Raw genomic sequence first — 22,706 nt, forward strand, 5'->3', positions numbered from 1 at the left:
AAAAGAAACGGTTGTATTCTGTTTGACCCATTTCACTATCATTATCTGTCTATGGATAGAGTTGTGGCTAAAATATGTGATGAATGGGCATCTACACACCTTTGGCTATGCACTATTTCTTAAGAAACAGAAACATTTCATCCATCTGCAGTAACAAGTAAAGAGAAAAAACACTTTCACTGCTGAAAACTATTTATTGAGTCGTTACAAAAACATTTAAGCCCTATTCAGTTTTGACTTGGAAAAGAACCGTGACATGAGATTATTTACACAGAAGGACAGATAGAAGGAAGTGAGTTGGAAAATGAGGTGAGAGAGAGGGCTTAGGAGTGGGCTCACGTCTCGGTGGTTTGGCATCGGGTGCAAGTCACTGACCCAGAGGTCATTAGCACCGCTCGTCAAGGCAACAACATTACTGTTAAATATTTTAGGCTGCAATAAAAATAGCCTGTCAAGTTAAAACACATCGCTATTACCTAAATTATGTGATTCAAAAATGTAGTTCACACCAAAAAATTGGAGAGTTTAGTTTAAAAAAAGTTTAAAGGAGGTGTCATGCTTACTTTCCTGCTTGTTAAATAAACTTTAACAGCACAGAAACAAAGTCTAGCATTCGTCAAAAACACACAATAATCAAGGAATCTTAGGATTCCTCTAGTCGTAGTTTTACCCTAAACATGTACAGTACTTTCATTTAAAGGGGGAGGTCTGTGATATTCAGTCAAAACATTCTGGTGTTTAACAGCTGACAAAATATATATTCTAGAGTTGTGATTTTAAAAAAGAAAATAAAAAATTCCTTTACTTTTTTGTAATTTATATACGAGGGATTTTTAAAAAGTTTCCACACTTTTAACAGTGATGGTGGGAGGAGTAATACTTGGTCCTGCCTGAGACACTGAGAGAGAGCTTATAGTCTGGATTTAGCGCCATCTGATTTCCACCTTTTTGGACACTCGAAGAAGCTTTAAGGGGAAGAAGATTTGAATGTGATGATGATGTGAAAGCAGTGGTGCATCAGTGGCTACTCGCTCAACCAAAAACATTTTTGCTGATGGCATTAAAAAGTTGATACGATGCTGGAAAAAATGCATCAGAAGGTGACTGTGTAGAAAAGTGGTGTCATTTCTTGTTGAAACCCTAAATAAATAAAGTTTTAAAAGTGCGGAAACTTTTTGAAGAATACACATATATACACAGACATTGCGCTTCTATATGACTCCTTTCTTTTGATTCTGTGTTTTTCTCTGCCACACATGGCACTTTGGCAATCTAAAGGCAGTGTCACACTCAGACCAGTGTAGCTACTTGCCGAGCAGGGCTCTTTGTCAGTCACCTACTGAGTATACGTGCAGTCGGATCAGTGATACAAAAAATCCAGATAAACAGATAAATCAACGACTGACTGACAGTACAGCTGTAAATAACCTGTGATGAAAACACTCAGCACAGAGTCTCTTCTATTCCTGAGTGAGAACAGGTAAGGGTAGGTGGTTTTGAATTTCTTGGAGAAGGTGGGCTTGAATCTGCTGTGTTATACCTCAAATGTATGAATATGAACCGGGGGGAATTGTAGGACTGTATGGATCAACATGAAGAGTCAGATGTTAGGAAAGTGATAGTTGAACTTGTTGCGCATGTTGTTGTAGTATTTTTTGTTGTCCACAGCGGGGAAGATACTGCTGCCTGTGAGCTGCGGTAAATACTGCAAATAAACAGAAAGGTGGAGTTGCAAATTAATAAATCACTGCAGATGTTATTACCATTTTAAAGACTATGTAGTCTAGTACTGTTATTACAAATATGGCCCTAGTTAGCCAGACTAAAAGACAGAAACAAACAGTGCCATGAACTACACAACAAAGTACCAGTAAATCCTGCTGGTTCTGATCTTAAACAAATGAAATCTTCAGAATGCGATTGAAGGCCAGTTAAATAAGTACAAGCAGCAGTTCCACTACAATGTGCACTGTGTCACCTCACAGCAAGAAGGTCCTGGGTTCGATCCCCAGGTGGGGAGGTCCGGGTCCTTTCTGTGTGAAGTTTGCATGTTCTCCCCGTGTCTGCATGGGTTTCCTCCAGTTGCTCTGGTTTCCTCCCACAGTCCAAAGACGTGCAAGTGAGTTGAATTGGAGACACTAAATTGTCCATGACTGTGTTCGATATATAACCTTGTGAATTGATGAATCTTGTGTAACGAGTAACTACCATGTCTGTCATGAATGTAACCAAAGAGTGTAAAAAATGATGTTAAAATCCTAATAAACAAACAAAAAAACAATGTACACAAAGGATAAGCTCCTTATATAGTTCACGCCACCACTGTAACTCACCCCTGGAGGCAGGTGTTTCCGAGGTTGCCGTGCTTGTCTTTTCGCTCGATCAAGCTCTCGTGTGATGCTTTTTGTCTCCTCTCGCTGACTGTCAAAATACGGGTGCTCCAGTAACTGCTCACAGGATAACCTCTCAGCAGGTTCCATCCGCAGACAACCCTGACATACACAGGCAAAGAGAAAGAGAGAAAAAAAGAGAGCTACATGTGAATAAAAGGTGGTTTAGTACATAATATTCTGTGTTCGGACTTTGCATTGCTCACCTTCATTAGACTCAGTGCCTGGAATGAGATGTTTGGAAACTTCTGCTCTAGAGGTTCCTACACATACATTACACAAGGGTTAGATTATAATATAACACTTAGTAATGAACAGCACACACACAATACTGTGCAGTCTCTGTAGCCTGTGCACTGTTATGCCTATTGTAATACCACAATGGAAATGTGAGTGTGTTTTTCATCACTACACAGGTTTGGGATTTTCTATAAACTCCATAAATGCTCTCCATCGTATCACTGGTTGTGATGACTTGTGACCAAGGACACAGAAGCTATTAAAACCTCCCCAAGGAAAGTCGTTGTTTTCCTCAGCTCAAACATAATTAGCTCTGGCACACCTGTGAACGGATACCTACTTACTATTTATATAAAGTCAGTCAGGTGTATAAAAGGTCTGACTGGCCTAGTTAACTCGTTTGGATGTTTTCCACTGCCATTGTGGTTTTGGCTCTATTCTGGAAATGGAACAACCACTGTGACATCAGTAAAAGTTTACACATGATCATTAAAGTGCAGAACAACTTTGCTTTATTTAGTACAGTATTACTAGAACATAAAATAAGTGTTTGTATAAGCATTGTATTATGGGTTAATACAATGCTTATACTATTTGTTAAGTGTTCTTTTTACCATATTTTACCAATATCAAGTGGTTAAGGTACCTGACTAGTAATCAGAAGGTTGCCAGTTCAAGCCCCACCACCACCAAGTTGCCACTGTTGGGCTCCTGATCAAGGCTCTTAACCCTCAATTGCTCGAGTTGTATTCAATGATAATTGTAAGTCGCTTTGGATAAGAGCGTCTGCTAAATGCCAAAAATGTAAACGTTTGTTCTTGTTTCTGTCGTAGACAAATGGTGAGAAAATAAAAATAATAATGGAAGGATGCTAACACACAAGTCACCCACCATGAATGAAAACAAAAAAAGCTCATTTGTAGTGCATTTGAATAATGTAAATAATATTTTTTTTGTATTTTTTGTGAAATTAGAAGGAATGATGTGAGCAGTTGTAGCCTAGTGATTAGGGTACTGGACTAGTAATTAAAAGGTTGCTGGTTCAAACCCCACCACTGCCAGGTTGCCACTGCTGGGCCCTTGAGCAAGGCCCTTAATCCTCAATTGCTTAGACATCATACTGTCTGTACTGTAAGTCGCTTTGGATAAAAGCATCTGCTAAATGCTGAAAATGTAAATGAATGATGGTGGTTACCATTAATTAACAACAAATAAAAGTAAACCTTTTCTCCTGTTTTCAACTTTAAAATACATAAAGCTACTCAACATCCTTGGAAATATCAACACACATATGAAGAGAACCATCTTTTGTGCACATGAACTCACAGATACACACAATTAGCACAAAGTTGGCTCTCTGGATAATTGCTATTTTTGGATAATAACTCTTTGCTGTCGTGCTGTTTGGGAGTTACTGCTTATTACCACAAATAAATCACTAAAATGTATTTTTTCTTGCTAATATGTTTGTATAATTTTGTGGAAAGTATGATTCATGATCTGAAAACAGCCAGGACCAGTGGGTGATTCCACCCAGACATTTAAAACAAAATATTAATTCAACCTAGGTATACAAGCTGTTGGTAGACTGCTGGCCCACAGCAACATAGTTTCTTGGGACCTGTGTTTAAATATTACTCCCGGTCACAGTTTGTGAGGAGTTTTTATTGTTCTCCCAGAGTCTTTGTGAGTTTCCCTCTGGTTTTGACACCTCCTCAAAATATACTAAAAGTAGAATGTCGACTTAAATTTCCCCAACGTGAGTAAGTAAGAAGGTGTATGGGTAAGCATGTAATACCATGCAACAGACAATGACAATGAATGAATCACAAACCATGAATGCAGGGAGGGGAGGGAGTTGTTCTAGCACCCCTAGCGGATAAAACACCCAGGGGAGAAAAAACTCACTAGCACATGAGTCAGCTTCAATTCGCCCGTAAGTACTCACCATTTCCTGTGGCTCAGGAACACACACCCCACTGAAAAACTGGTTACTGCTGAACACCTGCTGGTGTCTGGGGATCAAATCACCTGTAAACACAACACACACGCAAACAGATGAACATTATTTTCACCTTTACACAGAGACTGTAGACTGAGAGATTACACACAAACACACCTGACAGCATTTTCACTTCAATTATAAATAATTATAATAAATAATTGTACTGTTATATTAACAAATGGTTTAGCAATTATAAGCATTTATATTTTAATTAGCATAACATAAGCCAATAGAACTGCCAGAGACAGAACAGTAATTAAATATAGTTCTATTACATGTACATAGAAAAATTACAAAGTGACAGTATCATAATTGTTTTAAGTAATTACATCCCACTGCTTGGTACCCTGTGGTACAGTACGTTATTAAATCCATGATCTCACATTAAGTAGTCGTTTCCACTGCCAAATGACCTGTACTGTACCACCTGTGTAAACACCTGTGTTAAATTTGGTTACCCTTTCTGACCAGGGATCAAGCATACTGAAGCAAGCTGTATGGATGGGTCAAGAAACAGCTCTGACCAATGATTAGTCAAATGCACTAATCACAGAATTGCCCCTTGAGTGAGAAAAGCCACAAATTAATACCCAAATTGCATTAGATTTTATTAGTGTCATAAAAAACAATGCTTCAGAAAATTAAACACCATAACAAGCACAGAGGGGCAAAGGTACATTATGTATAGTATGGAAGGTTCTGTATTGGGATGCGTACTGTACTTGTACCATACAGAGGGAAAGGAGCAATAATAAGTTTGCCCCTCTGCTTGTTGCAGGATCTGAAACCACTTACTGTGACAAATATGCAAAAAATCATACAATTAGGAGGAACCAAGACTTCTTATGAGACATGAGCATCTATATGTTCTTTGAGTGAAATCTGTCCTGATGAAGCCCTAGGACAAACACAGACTGTACTGATGAGGTGCTGAATTCTTACCCAATGTTTTCCTTATGAGATACAGCTGGTCTACATCCGATTTGCCTGGCCACAGAGGGGCACCAGAGAGAAGTTCAGCAAACACACAGCCCACTGCCCACACGTCCACTGGAGGACCGTACTGAGTGTCTCCCACCAGCAGCTCTGGAGCCCGGTACCAGCGAGTAGCTACATAATCGGTATAATAATCACAGGGCCCCGCTACACTCAAACACACAGACACACAAAATATCAGAAAAAGCAACAGAGCTATGTGAGAAGTTTTGCATTGATAAAAATGTGACCAAAAGTATAAGAACAAGCTAACCAGAAAGACATATGTGCTTGCTGAAAACATCATTCCACCACCCTGTTTCATATATTTTTAGATAAAAAAATGATATGATATTTGTGGATAGTTGTAGCTCAGTGGTTAAGGCACTGAACTAGTAATCAGAAGGTTGCTTGTAAACATTATAACTAAAAATTATGTGTTTTGATCATTAAGTAATAAAAATAACCGTTGCACAAATCATTTCAATCCTAAGACTGCCATAACATACAGTGGCTATACAAATGTAGGTCAAGTGTGTGTATGTACAGTGTATCACAAAAGTGAGTACACCCCTCACATTTCTGCAGATATTTAAGTATATCTTTTCATGGGACAACACTGACAAAATGACACTTTGACACAATGAAAAGTAGTCTGTGTGCAGCTTATATAACAGTGTAAATTTATTCTTCCCTCAAAATAACTCAATATACAGCCATTAATGTCTAAACCACCGGCAACAAAAGTGAGTACACCCCTTAGTGAAAGTTCCTGAATTGTCAATATTTTGTGTGGCCACCATTATTTCCCAGAACTGCCTTAACTCTCCTGGGCATGGAGTTTACCAGAGCTTCACAGGTTGCCACTGGAATGCTTTTCCACTCCTCCATGACGACATCACGGAGCTGGCGGATATTCGAGACTTTGCGCTCCTCCACCTTCCGCTTGAGGATGCCCCAAAGATGTTCTATTGGGTTTAGGTCTGGAGACATGCTTGGCCAGTCCATCACATTTACCCTCAGCCTCTTCAATAAAGCAGTGGTCGTCTTAGAGGTGTGTTTGGGGTCATTATCATGCTGGAACACTGCCCTGCGACCCAGTTTCCGGAGGGAGGGGATCATGCTCTGCTTCAGTATTTCACAGTACATATTGGAGTTCATGTGTCCCTCAATGAAATGTAACTCCCCAACACCTGCTGCACTCATGCAGCCCCAGACCATGGCATTCCCACCACCATGCTTGACTGTAGGCATGACACACTTATCTTTGTACTCCTCACCTGATTGCCGCCACACATGCTTGAGACCATCTGAACCAAACAAATTAATCTTGGTCTCATCAGACCATAGGACATGGTTCCAGTAATCCATGTCCTTTGTTGACATGTCTTCAGCAAACTGTTTGCGGGCTTTCTTGTGTAGAGACTTCAGAAGAGGCTTCCTTCTGGGGTGACAGCCATGCAGACCAATTTGATGTAGTGTGCGGCGTATGGTCTGAGCACTGACAGGCTGACCCCCCACCTTTTCAATCTCTGCAGCAATGCTGACAGCACTCCTGCGCCTATCTTTCAAAGACAGCAGTTGGATGTGACGCTGAGCACGTGCACTCAGCTTCTTTGGACGACCAACGCGAGGTCTGTTCTGAGTGGACCCTGCTCTTTTAAAACGCTGGATGATCTTGGCCACTGTGCTGCAGCTTAGTTTCAGGTTGTTGGCAATCTTCTTGTAGCCTTGGCCATCTTCATGTAGCGCAACAATTCGTCTTTTAAGATCCTCAGAGAGTTCTTTGCCATGAGGTGCCATGTTGGAACTTTCAGTGACCAGTATGAGAGAGTGTGAGAGCTGTACTACTAAATTGAACACACCTGCTCCCTATGCACACCTGAGACCTAGTAACACTAACAAATCACATGACATTTTGGAGGGAAAATGACAAGCAGTGCTCAATTTGGACATTTAGGGGTGTAGTCTCTTAGGGGTGTACTCACTTTTGTTGCCGGTGGTTTAGACATTAATGGCTGTATATTGAGTTATTTTGAGGGAAGAATAAATTTACACTGTTATATAAGCTGCACACAGACTACTTTTCATTGTGTCAAAGTGTCATTTTGTCAGTGTTGTCCCATGAAAAGATATACTTAAATATCTGCAGAAATGTGAGGGGTGTACTCACTTTTGTGATACACTGTATGTGTGTGTGTTGGTGCCTACTGAGGATCCGAGCAAAGCCGAAGTCACAGAGTTTGATGACCTGGTGTTTGGTGATGAGTATGTTCTCTGGCTTTACATCTCTGTGGATACACTACACACAAACACACACACACATAAAAAATGAAGCATTATCTGTGGTCTCACACACACTCTTGGACATCTGCCTACACTTTGTATCTGGCACGGGGGAGCACCGGTGCAGGATCACTAGGCTAATGTGCTGGTGCTGATGGAGTCGGATAGCGTCTGCTGTGTGTGTGTGTGTGTGTTTGTGAGTAAGAGAGTGAGAGGCAGCCTATTATGTTAACAAAGTTTGGACCTGTCTTAAATTTACTATATAGAGAGAACATTTAACAAAGAGCAAAAGGGGTATTGTGAGGGCAACACAGTGACACAGCAGGTAGTGTGAGTACAACACAGTCCCAGGGTCCTAAAGACATGGGTTTAAACTTTGTTTCTTGTCATGTTCACATGAGTTTCCACCAAGTACTCAGGTTTCCCCCACCTCCCAAAAACATACCAATAAGGGTCATGGTGATGCCTCATGGTGGGACATGGTGATGCCCCATGATGACTGGTGTATTCTGACTTTGCATGCTGTTACCATAATCATAATAAAAGGGGACGACTACAGATAAAGATGTATTGTGATGTCATTTGTGAATTGTACGGGACTGTAGGGCAGTGTTTTGTGGTTGAAGTTCTGGACAAGTGATCAGAAGGTTGCTGGCTCAAGCCCCACCTCTGCCAAGTTGACAATGTTGGGCCCCTGAGCAAGACCCTTAACACTCAACTGCTGGCACTGAATCAGGCTCCATTGTAAGTCAGATTGGATAAATGCATCTGCTAAATACCACAATTGTAATGGAAATACTAATAGCATGTCGTCATCTTGCCCAGCACCAGCTCTAAATTCACTATCACTGTTCAGATTAACATCAGCAATCTGAAACCTAACCTCAAACAACCTTCACTGCTACCTCTCAGCTTCACACACACACACACACACACACACACACACACACACACACACACACACACACACTTTCCCCATTAAACTTGTTTTAGTTGGGTTTTCTAAGCTAGAGTTCTAAGCTGATAAAGTGTGCCAACCATTTAACCCACTTTTCCTTTTTTATTTAAACTCAGCATAAAAAAAGAAATAAAAAAGAAATAAATTTCACTAGCATGTATTTAAAGAGCTGGTTAAAAGACAACAAAAAGAGAACGTGCCTTTACCATCCACAGAGAACCAACTGGCATGTTTTTAGGGAGTTTCGGAAACAATGGTAGGAAATGCCTGTGTAACATTGCACCAACACTACCAGCACACTTTAATTTGTATAGGCTATCTAATTGTATTTAAGGTATATAGACAGGCTTGCATTAAGAAATGTGCACTCTCAAATAGAAAAAAAATGATGTTCTGGGTGCTCAGTGGCTCAGTGGGTAGCACTGTCGCTTCACAGCAAGAAGGTCCTGGGTTCGATCCTCAGGTGGAGCGGTCCGGGTCCTTTCTGTGTGGAGTTTGCATGTTCTCCCTGTGTCTGTGTGGGTTTCCTCCGGGAGCTCCGGTTTCCTCCCACAGTCCTAAGACGTGCAAGTGAGATGAATTGGAGATACTAAATCGTCCATGACTGTGTTTGATATTGAACTTGTGAACTGATGAATCTTGAGTAACGAGTAAATACCGTTTCTGTCATAAATGTAACCAAAGTGTAAAAACATGATGTTAAAATCCTAATAAATAAATAGAGAAAATATTGTATGAATTATTCATAGATAATACACCTAGAGAAAACTAGACAATTGTGATAGTACAAACCAGGATGTGCATGGTATTCTGTGAGGACAATGCTACCCACTGCATCACCATGCTGCCCAAGTAACAACAATATAGTAAAAATAAATATTACCCTTTTCTAAGACGTGGTTGGATGTGAAATGAACTCTTGTGTTGGGACAGGTTTTAGAAAAACTGTGGCTGTCTGTGCATCATTTCAGTGATGCTAAAAGCCAAATTTCACAATGACCATTCTCTGATGTCATATTTCTATTTGACTGTATAATAGTTTCTGCTCATAAATCATTGGTGCTACTTTATACTGTATGAAGAAAAGTCATAGCGGTAGACAAAGGTAGAAGATCTTACATTTTGTTTATGGCAGAAGTTTACAGCTTGTAGCGTTTGCCAGGTGATGCTTTTAACCAGGTGCTCTGGAACTCTGCAGAAACGAAAAGTCAGGCTTAGAAACAGCAAAATACACACTAATGTACCTCCCTGAAATAAAACAATATTTATAGTTAATTCTGTGGATATTTAGATTTTAAAGTAATTAAATGATTAGAATGTGTGGGAGGAATATTAGTGGTCGGCCTACAAGTTCTCATGCATCATGTCTTTGTCCTGTGTCTCTGGTCTGGCACTAATGTGTGTGTGTGAGTGAGTGTGTGTGTGAGGGGGGGGTTAAAGTGTGTAAGAGAGAAAAAGAAAGATAATGTAAGGGGTGGAGCACTATTGTAAGCCGATGTATAAAAGAGAAAAAAAAAACTATTATGGGCAGCTTTGTTTCAATGTTTGTGTGTGAATGTCAGACCAGTGGTAAGAATCAAACCCAAGTCATGTCCTCAGAGACCATGTTTCCACCACTCCAGCTACAGTGTCCCTTTTACTACAGTATTAACTGGACTGCAGTAATGTTATAAAAAGAAAACTTTTGGTCTATGCGAGTCACTTTATTCTAGGTCACTTGCTTCATTACAACTACTGAAGCTATTAGTCAGCTATTAGCTCTTACTATGTTTGCATCTGAAACCTGTTGCATCTGTTAGCATCCTTACTTTAAATTTAAGCAGCTTGTATGTGGCTAAATTATTTTATCAACCCAGTATGAAATTAGCTTTATAAACACAACATTTTATTTTCTTGAAGAGCAGAACTCTTCCTGTTGTTGCGTGACTATAGTGTGAACAGCTACAACCTTCTGATGTTAGCTTTAAGGTAGATAGTAGCACTGCTATTTTTAAAATTAAAAACCTTTTTTATCTATTTTTGCTCATTCAGATGTAAAGTTTTAAATCTTCAAAATATAAAGACAAAAGAAATAACAAACATAATAAACCACATAATAAACATAATAAAACCACAAAATACAGCTTTTCAATGATCATTCCATAAATTAAAGTTGAAGATTTACGGAAAACATATATCACCCTGTGAAAAAGTATTTTTTTTCTCCATCCCCAAGCCTGACCCAAACTTGACAGAGATATTAATTTACTGTGACAAAGCTACAATTACTGAGACCATCAGAATAGAACAATATTTGTGTTGTCTATTTGTTAATGCACGAATTTGGTTGGTAAATGTACTCGAGATGTCAGTGAACACTGTATTTTATGTCCCCCTTTGCTCTATTGAATGAGAGACTTCAAAGGGCACACAGGGCAGTTTGGATGCCATCAGCCAGCAAAGTACTGCTGAAAACATTCCAGAACAAACGGGTCAGACCACCAGAGCAACAGAGCAACAACAACAAAAAAAAACAGCACACACACACACACACACACACACTTTTAGAGAATCTTGTCTTTTTATGTCAGTGAGTAAAAATAAAGAATGAAAGATACCACAAATTATCTTTTCATTCATTGTTTATTCATTTATTAGAAGTAACTGCTTCATCTTAATCAGGGATGTTGAGGGTTTAGAACCTACAATAAAACAAGAAAGGAACACATCCTGGCCATGGGTATATTACCCATTCATTTATGCACTAAAAGTAATTTAGAGTAGCCAATCCACATACTGGCCTATTTTAAGGTGTTGGGAGGAACACTGAGAAAATCCACACGAACACTGACAATATGTGCCAGACACTGACCAGAGATGTGGTTTGAACCAAGATTCCAGTACTAACACTACCGACACCCCTATTTTTCTTTTCAGTACATTAAACATAAGTAACGTCTATTCAAGTCAAATAAAACAACATTCGGTTTCAAGTTTCTTTGTATATAAGTAACTGCAGTTTGAGATCCTACTGGTTTGGTTTAATAGCAATACTGTGATTTACCGCTGAATTTTACCAAATTCCACTTTGATTACAGCACTTTACTTCTAAACTTAAGTAATATTGTAAATGGAAAGCTGTTAAATAAAACTTTCACAGACATTTGCTTGTATCATTTTTGACTCTTTGTGTTAACATACGTAAGTCAGCATCCATGACACCAGAATACTAAGCCTAACATATAATACCAATGCCAACACAGATACCAGTACTTTAGTTCTCATGTACCTAAAACTGTAAATCTTTTGACATTTAATAATAATTGTAAAAAATAATTTAACCCTGTTTTAGCATTTAAAAACTCCAAGCTTGTTTAATTCAAACAACTTTATATGATGCTGGAATTTAATGATTGTTTTGTGAAACCAAAAGCTAAAATAATGGTTGTTAATTTAACACTTGTTACTGTTTTATAATTTGATTTCAATATAAGCAACAATTTAGAAACTCCCATTATTATTTGAAAAACATATACAAAAAAATAAGATAACTGGTATCCTTATGCAAAGGTGGGAAACTAATTTGTGCTTTTAGAACATTTGTTGCTATGTTGACTGTCCTCACATTTCATTATATTAGCTGCAGCCAGTTCACAATTGATATGATCTTTCATATTTCTCATTTATGGTAGGATCACATAGATTGATACGTCCAGTTTAGGTGTATGTGGGACTCACCCTCGGGGGTATCGATCAAGCTCGTTGAGGACCGTGTGATCGCAGTACTCAAACACCAGGTGCAGTTTCCTCTTCCTCCTGAATACCTCGATCAGGTTCACCAGGTTACAGTGTTTTAGTTGCTGAAGACACACAAGTATACACAGTACTTAACTGTGAGAAATTCTTTACACTTTCGCAGAATTGTTTTTACGTGTGTGTGGACAGAAGCAAGCTGCTGAATGTCTTATCTGACAGGCATCGTAAAATTCACCAAGCCCACACACAGCATCTCCATTAGCAACCAGTTACCATCCACTAGCCCTTAAAACACTTTACGATTCAAATATTAAACAGTTAAATCATCACACCAGGACACACACACAATTAAAACAAAAGATTTACAGAGTCATAAAAAGTGTAAAAACAACTTATTTTTAGATTCTTTTTTTTTTTTTAAAGCTTCAATATTTTTTTTTTTAAAGAAAAGTGTCTTATTTGTCATATATACATATACAGGTGTACAGTGGGTTAATGGCCTTGCTCAAGGGCCCAACATTGGCTGCATAGCAGAGCCTGGATTTGGACCGACAATCTTCCAAATGATAGCCCAAATCTCTACCCACTGTCCCATAATATGTAAATAAAATACCATAAAAGTATAAAGACATAAAAACAGACATGACTGGCTATGATGGATTGGCACCAAAAATAAAAGGTCAGTGGCTGTGACTGATAATGATTACTGAACAACCATATCATTAAAATCTGTTGCCATATGCAAGTTTGAATCTTGGGGTGCTATCGGCCGGCTGAGCATCTTTACACACGATTGGTTATGTCTGATAAAAGGCAGAAGCCTTGCAATAGATTGGGGCCCTGTCCAATGTATTCCAGCCTAGCGCCCAGTGTTTCCCAGTGCAACCGAACCTGCAGTTGATGAAAATGAAATCAGCATATGCTGAAAAATACTGCCTTAAACTGGACCAATAACAAATAATAAATATGCATACGTCTCAAAAGTGGCTTTGCATGGTATGCCTTTTTTAATAGACATTAATTGACTTGGAAATGTCACTATTCCATTAGTTTCTGCTCTACCACTAATCCCCCACTGCCTGAACTCATCACACACATGCACTGAAAGGTCGTAAAATGCAGTGCAAGATTAACATCAGTGAGTCACCGACTCGGTTGTCTTCCCTATAGTTCACGTTATATGGGCTATTCATTTGGCTAAAATAAAAGCCTGACATCTACTCCTCCCTCTGTCCTGCCAACCCACACACAAGCACCAGGAAGCTTTACAATTTTCGCAGTTTTGTTCAGTCAGAGAAGCACATAGCCAAAGTAAAAGAATATTTCCAAACAGAACAATGAACTAACCCAAAATTGTTATGAAGCTGCTGACTAATAGTCCAATGCATAAACCACAAAAATAATCATAAAAAGGTTAGGTTTGGGGCTAGTTTGGGTCTGATTTTAACCCAGGTAATTGATTCATTTATGTATTGAGGCCAAGATCTTGTAGCTACAAATGACCTTTCCTGATGGAACATGTTACTAATTGCTTTTTGGCCATCTTTAATTCAGTGAGACACAGAGAAAGCTGTTCATTCAGACTTCAGCCTACAGTCATAGACACTTGAGAACAGGAATTGCTGATAAGGCTCCATAAACTGTAAAACTACCCTAGCAAACAGTTTGTTAAAATGATTGTGGCTGATTAAAGTATTGTTCCAAACTGCTTAACAAAACTAAAAGCACAGTATGTTTAAAAGCACTTAACCACAGCCTTCTCAAAGGATCTTTGATGAAGCTAATTGATGTCTACAAAACAGGGGAAAGCTCAAAAAGATGTTTCCAGCTCCCATATCTTACCCTTCAAAATTATGTCATAAATAAATGGCAATTTAATGGAAAATGTGGAAAACAAGGCAAGCTCTATAAAACCCCTGAGAATCTGTCTTAAACAGAACTGCTCGTATGCTGACCAGAAAGGCAAAGCAAAGCCCCAATATAACAGTAAAGTACTAGCAACAGCTTAGCTGTGATCTAATCACAAAAGTCAACAGCTAGTATGCAAAATGCAAAACAACATCCAAACAAGCCAAATTAAGAAAAATGTGTCTATTGGGAGCTTTTGGAATGTCCCTTACAGTCACTTAACCTGAACGTTATTGAAAATCTGAGGGTAGATCCTAAACCAAGCTGCACCCTGGAAGGAGTGAGTGAAAATTCCTAAAATAAATAAATAAATGAATAATGATTTGATTTGAATAATGAATAATGGCTAAAAAATTTTCCAAGCTGTGATACCAGTTGAAAATGATGTTAAATAGTACTAGTGTAGTATGGTTTCCAAACCCTTAAAAACATTCCATATTTGTAATTTATTAATGCTTTTTGAAACGTAATGTTTATTTAAGATAAACACATAAACACATATGACATGAAGATAATGGAAATAACAGAGCAAGAAAATTAATTCCCAATCCCTCCTGTCCGATCCCTTATTTCCACATGCATTACCAAATGGTACAAATACCTACATTATTTATATTTAATTAATAAGCCTTTTGTGTCTTCAATTCAATATATCAGCCAACCATAATTTACATACTGTCTCTGTTAGTGAAATTCTAGAATCAGCTAATAAAACATGTAAAGCAGGGTCCAATGGGAAGTCTGTTTTGTTAATACTGATGCCAAAACCCATCAAGTGTCTTTTTCATGCAGAAATAAATATGTCCTATAAAAATGTGATTTGGGTTTTTGGAAGATTTAGTTACATTATTTGTCAAAAATTGCTTTCCAATTTAATTGTTCATATTTGTGTTAAACATCTTCCTCCCAGTCCGAAATTAGGAATAGTGTTTTTTTTTATGTGAGCATAAGTGCAAGTCGATGAAAGCTTTTTGTATACAATCTATGACCAAATTATGTACTTTAAATACTTTACATGGCTTGTTCATTATTTCTGTACTGTGTATTGTGTGATCAGCTCAACAGTAATTGTGCATCAATATTTGCTATTTTTAAACCGTTTGCTGTAGAGCTTCTGTTAAAAAATCAATATAATATGCCACTTTGCCAGAGATGCCTGAACTCTTGCATACACGTGTATTTGGACCAATTTTTGGTAATTAAAATATTAACAAAAATAATACTACTAACATCAGCAACAATACTTTACTTCATAACATGGCACTTTTTAAAAGAATGATTTAGAGTATTTTGGATAATGTATACTGGTGTAGTCTGTTGATTTACTCATACCTTGAGCATGCGGATCTCTCTGAGAGCGATTCTTTTAATAACAGGATCATCCTCTGACTCAACAAACTTTTTGATGGCGACGATTTGTCCCGTGTCTTTATTTCTGCACTTGAACACGACTCCATATGAGCCTTCTCCAATCTTGGCAATCTTTTCATACTTCTCCATGCTGTTAACTACACACTGCCAGCCTCACCAGGCACTGACGGAGCTGGAAAAACATTAACCATGGTTCATTAGATCAGTGCATGCACTGTTCAGTTCAGTTTACAAACAATGTTGTAAACTTCATTATTCTTAGTTTTTTTCTATTACATTGTGCCACTTGGCCTATAAAAGTCTATATTACAGTACATACATGTGAATTATTACTTTTGTTTAATGAGCTTCAATTAACATCAGACTTATTCTGATTTAAATTGTTTGATATGGTGGCAACATCATAATTGATCTTTAATATAAAAACACCTACTTCTAGTTTAAGATATTAATTAAGATATTTTAGATAGGATTTTACATACATACATGTTTTAATTTGAACAGTTTTGAATCTGATTTAAAACTATTTCACACTTCAGAAAATAAGAGGGTAGATAATACATTTTACATAATAGCAAATCTAAAGATCTTAAGGTTATACAAAAATAACTGAGGTATTATTATATAAAACCATGACTTAATATGTGGTCTGTTTTTTTCATGTGGTCGTTTTTCTTTATTTAAGTCTTTGCTTATAACTCTGTATGACATTATATTAAACGTTGTAATGCATCTGTCTCTTAGAAATCTTAACAATTTATGCTCTTTGAACTATATCCTTAAACTTCTTGTGCATTTTTTTACATTTCATAGTTAAAGGTGTGAGGCTTTTATTTGAGGGATATATTTTGGTCTAACTTTGGGAGAATGTTGATGCATGTTGTGGTTTCTTATTCGGGTGTAATTACACACAACAGACTAATACAGGGTAATTATAGAAAAAGAGGAAACAAGTTATGAGAAAACAATAATGTACCAATAACGTGTGTGTCTGTATTAAGTAGGGAAAGAAATCAACTATAATTCTCAGGTTGCCTTTTCACTGATTTATCTAGTACATGACACCACATTGATTCCTGGGAGTTGAGTTCTAGATTAGACAGTGAAGCCACTTCTTTAATTTTTGATTTTTTTGTTTGTTTATGTAATTAAAAATGATAATTTAAAAATCTGGAATCATAAAATTTTTGCTACTAAAAAAAAAACAAAAAACTTGTATTTACTATACATACAATATGAACAACTATATGAACAATTTGGTATTTTAAGGTCAGAACTAAAGGGACAGATAAAATCTAAGTGTTTGCAATAGGCTGTCCATCCTACTAATCCTGTTGGTACTGTGTAAGGTAAATAAGGCACTATTTGGGGTAGAGAGAAAGACTTGAGAATGAGAGAATTACTTGAGAATAGAAGAAAGACTTGAGAATGAGAGAATGACTTGAGTTTGTATCCAAACCCTGTTTGATGTTTCTCCTCTCACTATTTCACTCTAGACACTTTCTCACATTGACATTACTAAAGCTAAACCAGGCAGGTCGGGTTTATCGAGCAGATCACAGAAATCAGTAACCAAGTATGTTCTAGTAATAAACACTGAGAGCCAAGTTTCTGAGCACTGGTGCAGTAACTGATCTACCCAGTTAAAAAGGGTAGTTATAGGGTAAAAAATTCCTCATACAACATTTATTTAAGATTTCTAAAGCAGTAAGAAAGCACCTGCTTTAAAACCCAACATGTAAGAAATGTGATGGCTGCTTACCTGTTACTGTGCTTTAACTGCTCCACACTGCGACCTGCAGTTCCACTGGTGGTGGTTGTTGTGGGAGGAATGGGAGCTCAGTGTCAGTGCCAGTCTGTGTGTGTGTGTGTGTTTGGGTGGTAGAAGTGCATGGACAGTTTAAGCAGTCTGAAGAAAAGCTGCTATTTACATGCAGTTCAGTGTCCATAGTAACAGTGCGCAGACTCCACCTTCCCTGTGCGCAGTTACCCCGCACAGACACAAACGGCGCAGAATCCTGCAGCGCAAGCTCCAGTGCTCATTTAACATTGTACTGCACCTACAGTACCACTGGGGGCGGTATGTACCACTGGGGGCGGTATGTACCACCCCAACAGCTGTTACACTTGTGTGAAGCAGCACACACACACACTTCAAGGGTGGTTACCTATGCTTTTTCTTTTAAAAATCTGATTTCTAAAAGCTTTTATGCTGACATGTTTAATGGTAAAGTGTGTAAACATTTTTGGGCTTCTCTGTAAAAATAAACACAGAAATAAGCTGTATAAGTGTCGCAGGGCATCTGATCCTGCAGCCCAGAAGGGGGGTTCTTTGTGCATACTGATCCAATCCCAGTTTACATTTTCATTTTAGGCATTAAACAGACACATTAATCCAAAGTGATTCGCAGTAAACGTTACCCTACTTAGTTCAAGTTGACAACAGGTATTTGTGTAAGATTTTTTCATAAATAATACAGAAGATTAGTAAGTGCATGCTCATTTTCAACTTAAGTAATTAGTAAAGAAGTTGGGCTTTAATCATCTTTTAAAGACTGTGAGAGACTTACATGTTTAAACAAACAAGGGAAGATCATTTCACCACTTGGGTGCCAGTACAGAGAAAAGCCTTGATTAGTGTCTTCTTAGAGTTCTAGGTGGAGGATAAAGATGATTAAAACTTGTGGCTCTAAGGTAGACTGAAGCAGGTCCATTTCTGGCTTTGTTGGCTGTTATAATTGTTTTAAAAGCAATGCGAGCAGCTACAGGAAGCCAGTGAAAAGCCACTGAAGAATTTAGCAGCACAGAACACATAAGAAGAAACACTAATGTGAAAGGAAAGTTTCTCTAGACACATCTGCTGTTCAAAAAGCTGGATAATCACTTTCTTGCCACTGGAACAGCTGCACCTACCGTCTGGTCAAGGCATAGAGACAAACATATACAGAGCATGTTAAAACTGTAAGAGTTTACTGCTGTCTAGCAAAAAAGGCAATCAGCAGTTTGGAGGTGTGTACTAGACTGGGGCCCCTTTTCAGCCAGAGTGGTTGTCTCGCATTAGGTAGAGGTCACACATGCAGATTGGATGTCCAAATTAGGAGGATGAAAAAGGAGATGGGGTGGGGTTGAACAAAAATATGTTTTTGTTTAAAACTGTTTGAGACTGTTGAGAACTCCATCAATGTTCTTTTGTTGTAATGTGGTGTTTGCTTTATGCCAAATGTCAGTGACGCACAACTTGCAAAAAGTTCCACCTTTAACTCAAAAGTTCACAAAAGTCTTGGGGGCATCTTGGATATATTTTTTTGCATTCTTTTTGGTCAGCAGTGGTTTGTTCTTTGCAACATTCACATGGATGCCATTTTTGCCCAGTGTCCTTGTTATTGTGGAGTCATGTATGTTGGCCTGCAGTTCTTTAGAAGTTTATCTGTGTTTATTCGTGATCTCTTGGATGAGTCGCCGTTTCATGCTTGGCGAAATTTTGGTTGGCAGGTCACTACTGTTCCATTTCCCCCCATTTGTGGATAATACCTCTCACTGTGGTTTACTGAAGTCCCAGAGCCTTAGCAGTAGCTTTGTATGCCTTTCCAGGTAGATTTCTATTGCTTTGTTTTACATCTATATTTAAATCTCTTTAGAATGCAGCACTATGTGCTTTTGAGACCTTCTAGCCTGCTTCACATTGCCAAACAGGTTCAGTTTAAGTGATGTTTAAGTGATAGTGATTCAATAGGTCTGGCAGTAATAATGCCTGGATGTGGCTTGTGAAACTGACTCGGTCAGCTGAACTGGTTGATTTAGTAGCTAAAGGGACAGTTACTTTTCACACAGGGCCAGGTAGGGCAGTGAAAGTAATTTAAATGAAAATGATTAAAAAAGCATTTATTTACCTTTGTCAAATAATTAAAGTGTCTTGATGGTGTGAAACATAAGTCTGACACAAATTATTAAATTTTCTAAAGAGTTTTTTTCAGTTCCTTTACACCGTCCACATCACTGCTTACAAAAAACACACGACAGACTTCTGTGATAAATTGTTAAGATTATGGACACACCTTTTTCAGGTCAGAATGCTCAGCTACAAATCAAATATAATCAAAAACAGACAAGATCTTGTTAACAGTCCTTTTTATTACAAAGAGACGGCCATACATTAGAGCTGAAGCCATGGAAATACTTTGCAAGTCAATGAAAACCTAGCATCTCCCGTATTTTGTCATTCTTAAATACAAAACAAATATTGTACAAAAGTGCTTACATGGTGCAAATATTGAATAAAAGTTAGAATACAAAAGAATACCATTTTACATACCTGGGTTCTGAAATGTAACCAAAGCAGGAGAAAGAAACTCTTTTTTTTTTTTTTTTACATATATATATAGCAGTAAAATAACGATGCAGCGCTGCTGAGTCCAGCTCGGATAGAAAGTGAGCAATTCAGGTGCATTCTGGGTAACTCATAAAAATACAATAAGGCTACAGCTTAATAAATTACACTTTAAACAGCCAATAAGCAAAATGTCCCATCTCTTTCTCCCAAACCAATCCATTCCTGGTAATACTCCCAATATAAGAATTATATTTCAATTATGCTTTAGATCAGAATGAACAGTCTGGTTTAGTTGTACACTGAGTTAAACACACAGGAAAGAGAGTGAGGTCTGTTCCTGAAAGAGTTTAAAATGCACAGCCCTTGAAAGGCACTTTATGCTATAACTTTGTTGCAGTATCGCTGGTTAGGTAATAGCTGGCAGCAGAGCTTGGCATGTCTGTCTTGTTTACTGCATCCCCCGTTACCATCTGACATGCTTCTAAATTGGTCATAGGCCAACAGGAGAGCCAGAAGGATGTGTGACCTGTGACAGCTTCAAGAATCCATTCCTGGATTTAGTAGGACACAAGCTGAAGTAAGCATTTCGCTCACGTTGTCTTCAAGGCTGCTCTTAATCGAGAGCTGTACTGCTCGCCAAAAAACGACTAGAAAATAGAGAACACTGGCGAACATCTCTGATCCACAAGGCACACTGTGGTGCTTCCTACAGGAATCAGCATGTATCAGGCTAGTAACTGTTCTCATGGCCCGCCAGGATGTAAAGGTTGCTGAAGGCAGTCGGGTTATCAGTGGGTCTGCTCTCCAAAACCACCACCCTAAAACACAACATAATACAGTTCAGCCAGAGTTTAATAGTTTTTACACCGATAAACTAGTCAAAATACAGAACACAATATAAATGCACTGGGGTGCAGGCTGTACCTCGTGTGATCATATAATGAACAAAAATAGCCTAAATGGACAATGTGACCATACCCTCCTATCCAATACGAAGTTGGATCCTTCTTTGGACAGTTAGATCTGCTTATAACCCATGCACTGCATTACTAACCCACTTCTAATAGTTTTCCTTACTCAAGCTGTCAAACCATTTGAAGCACATAATTCTTTGTATTTTTAATGTATGCTGTAGTGTTAAGAGTTTTTTCGACTGGCACCTAGGGGACAAGCACAAACCATCACATTGTTTCCCAATGTTGGTAGCATAAGATTTATTATTCTGCCTGCAAGATAGTGAAGTGTAATTAAATAATCCAGCTGGTAGTAAGAATTCACACTGTGATTTTAAACCTGTGTGCAGCTGAACAGACAAGATCCATAGATGCCTATATGCTCTAGATGAACAGTTATACAGATGCAGCTCCTAAAAGCAGTGTAACATCCGTTTTGTAACCTTGAGTGATTTCCTCTTTGGTAGCTGAACTTTTTTTGCTCGTTTCCACTTCCCAATAATAGCACTAAGCAAGTTGATCAGAAAAGCTTTAGGCTGAAGGCAAAAAGTTTACAAACACCTGTTGAAAGAGGTGTCTTAAAAGGTGTTTTCACCATCTCTATCTATGACAGTGTCATGTTGGAAGTGATGGAGCTCTTCAGTTTGATCAACTTTATTGTAAAATATAAGACAGCGTGACTATGTACCTGTTAGCAACAGGTGTGGTTAAAGGTGCTGAATACACTAGTTAGAAATGTTGACTACATAATTTTGTCCATGTATTGTATTTATATTGACTTGTGCAGCATTTTTGACATAGAACCACCAGCTTATGTAAAAATGAACTGTTAGTATGGACTATAATAACATACAGCACCCCGATATGCTGCAGACACTGAACTGCACAAAGTTACCAGAACATTTTGTACCACCCCATAATCTTAGTCATGTATTGTGCACTAGACTCGAGACTTGCAGCTGGTGGTGTCCTCAGCAGAGGGAGAGCCGAGAGGGAAAGGCAGCGGGCACAGGGCATCAGATGAAATTACAGCACATAGAGACACTCACGGCCTGGCACTGCCCGTGTCACAGTGAATAAAACATGTGTGAGTGTGGGTGTGTGTGATGCATGTAAGCAGCTGGGTTTTAAGCCAATCATATCAGAGCTGTTAGGATAGGCAAGCTAAGACAGCGTTCTTTCTGTTAGGCTGACTGGCAGATGTAATGCATGTGATAGGAGCATAAAAGGTAAAGGCTGTAAGAGGTCGGCTCATTCACGGGCAGAGGCCAGAGCCTGAGGCCAACACACCTCTTTCACAATGGATGAGTGCAACCTAACGGAGCACTGACTCATAGTGGAGAATGTGTGTGAGGGGTAATGGACACCGTCTTGTCCCATACTGTACGCGGACGATGACGTTATTGACCCACAGCCAGGACACTTGAAGTGGGGGAGTCGCAGAGTTAGTTTGTTTCATCGTTCATTATCAACTAACAGTGTTTTCAACAGGTCTGAAGTGTTGGGGGGAAGGACTGTGTGAGGTGAGCATTTCATGATGCTGGAAGTGGGAAGG

At 38.5% G+C, this 22,706-nt stretch overlaps 2 protein-coding genes across 3 annotated transcripts in view; both read right to left on the minus strand.

Annotated features, from left to right (window-relative positions):
* Positions 1–32: 32 nt before the first annotated feature.
* cdkl1 (cyclin dependent kinase like 1 (CDC2 related kinase)) lies at positions 33–17,729 on the minus strand. Its single transcript, XM_062995628.1, has 10 exons — positions 17,631–17,729; positions 15,830–16,040; positions 12,572–12,693; positions 9,974–10,046; positions 7,822–7,912; positions 5,578–5,778; positions 4,579–4,661; positions 2,597–2,653; positions 2,334–2,492; positions 33–1,705 (listed from the first exon to the last, which is right to left on the minus strand). Exons 2-10 carry the CDS (start codon positions 15,995–15,997, stop codon positions 1,601–1,603), a joined length of 1,059 nt encoding a protein of 352 aa, XP_062851698.1. The 5' UTR covers positions 15,998–16,040; positions 17,631–17,729; the 3' UTR covers positions 33–1,600.
* A 2,250-nt stretch (positions 17,730–19,979) lies between these two features.
* Positions 19,980–22,706, minus strand: part of map4k5 (mitogen-activated protein kinase kinase kinase kinase 5) — a 45,087-nt gene continuing 42,360 nt past the window's right edge. For both annotated transcript variants that reach the window (XM_062995634.1, XM_062995632.1), the window contains one exon: positions 19,980–21,016. In XM_062995634.1, coding sequence (XP_062851704.1) covers positions 20,929–21,016 — 88 coding nt within the window. In that variant the 3' untranslated portion in view covers positions 19,980–20,928. The remainder of the gene's footprint in view (positions 21,017–22,706) is intronic.

Source organism: Trichomycterus rosablanca, chromosome 5 (genome assembly GCF_030014385.1).
Source record: "Trichomycterus rosablanca isolate fTriRos1 chromosome 5, fTriRos1.hap1, whole genome shotgun sequence".
NCBI lineage: Eukaryota > Metazoa > Chordata > Actinopteri > Siluriformes > Trichomycteridae > Trichomycterus > Trichomycterus rosablanca.

Excerpts from the sequence above, each read along its gene's own strand:
- cdkl1 (XM_062995628.1), bottom strand. The coding sequence starts at position 15,997 with ATGGAGAAGTATGAAAAGATTGCCAAGATTGGAGAAGGCTCATATGGA. Across the intron at positions 4,662-5,577 it reads TCTCATAAGGAAAACATTGG|GTGATTTGATCCCCAGACAC; the intron begins GTAAGAATTCAG and ends TTGTGTTTACAG. Across the intron at positions 1,706-2,333 it reads GGAAACACCTGCCTCCAGGG|TATTTACCGCAGCTCACAGG; the intron begins GTGAGTTACAGT and ends GTTTATTTGCAG.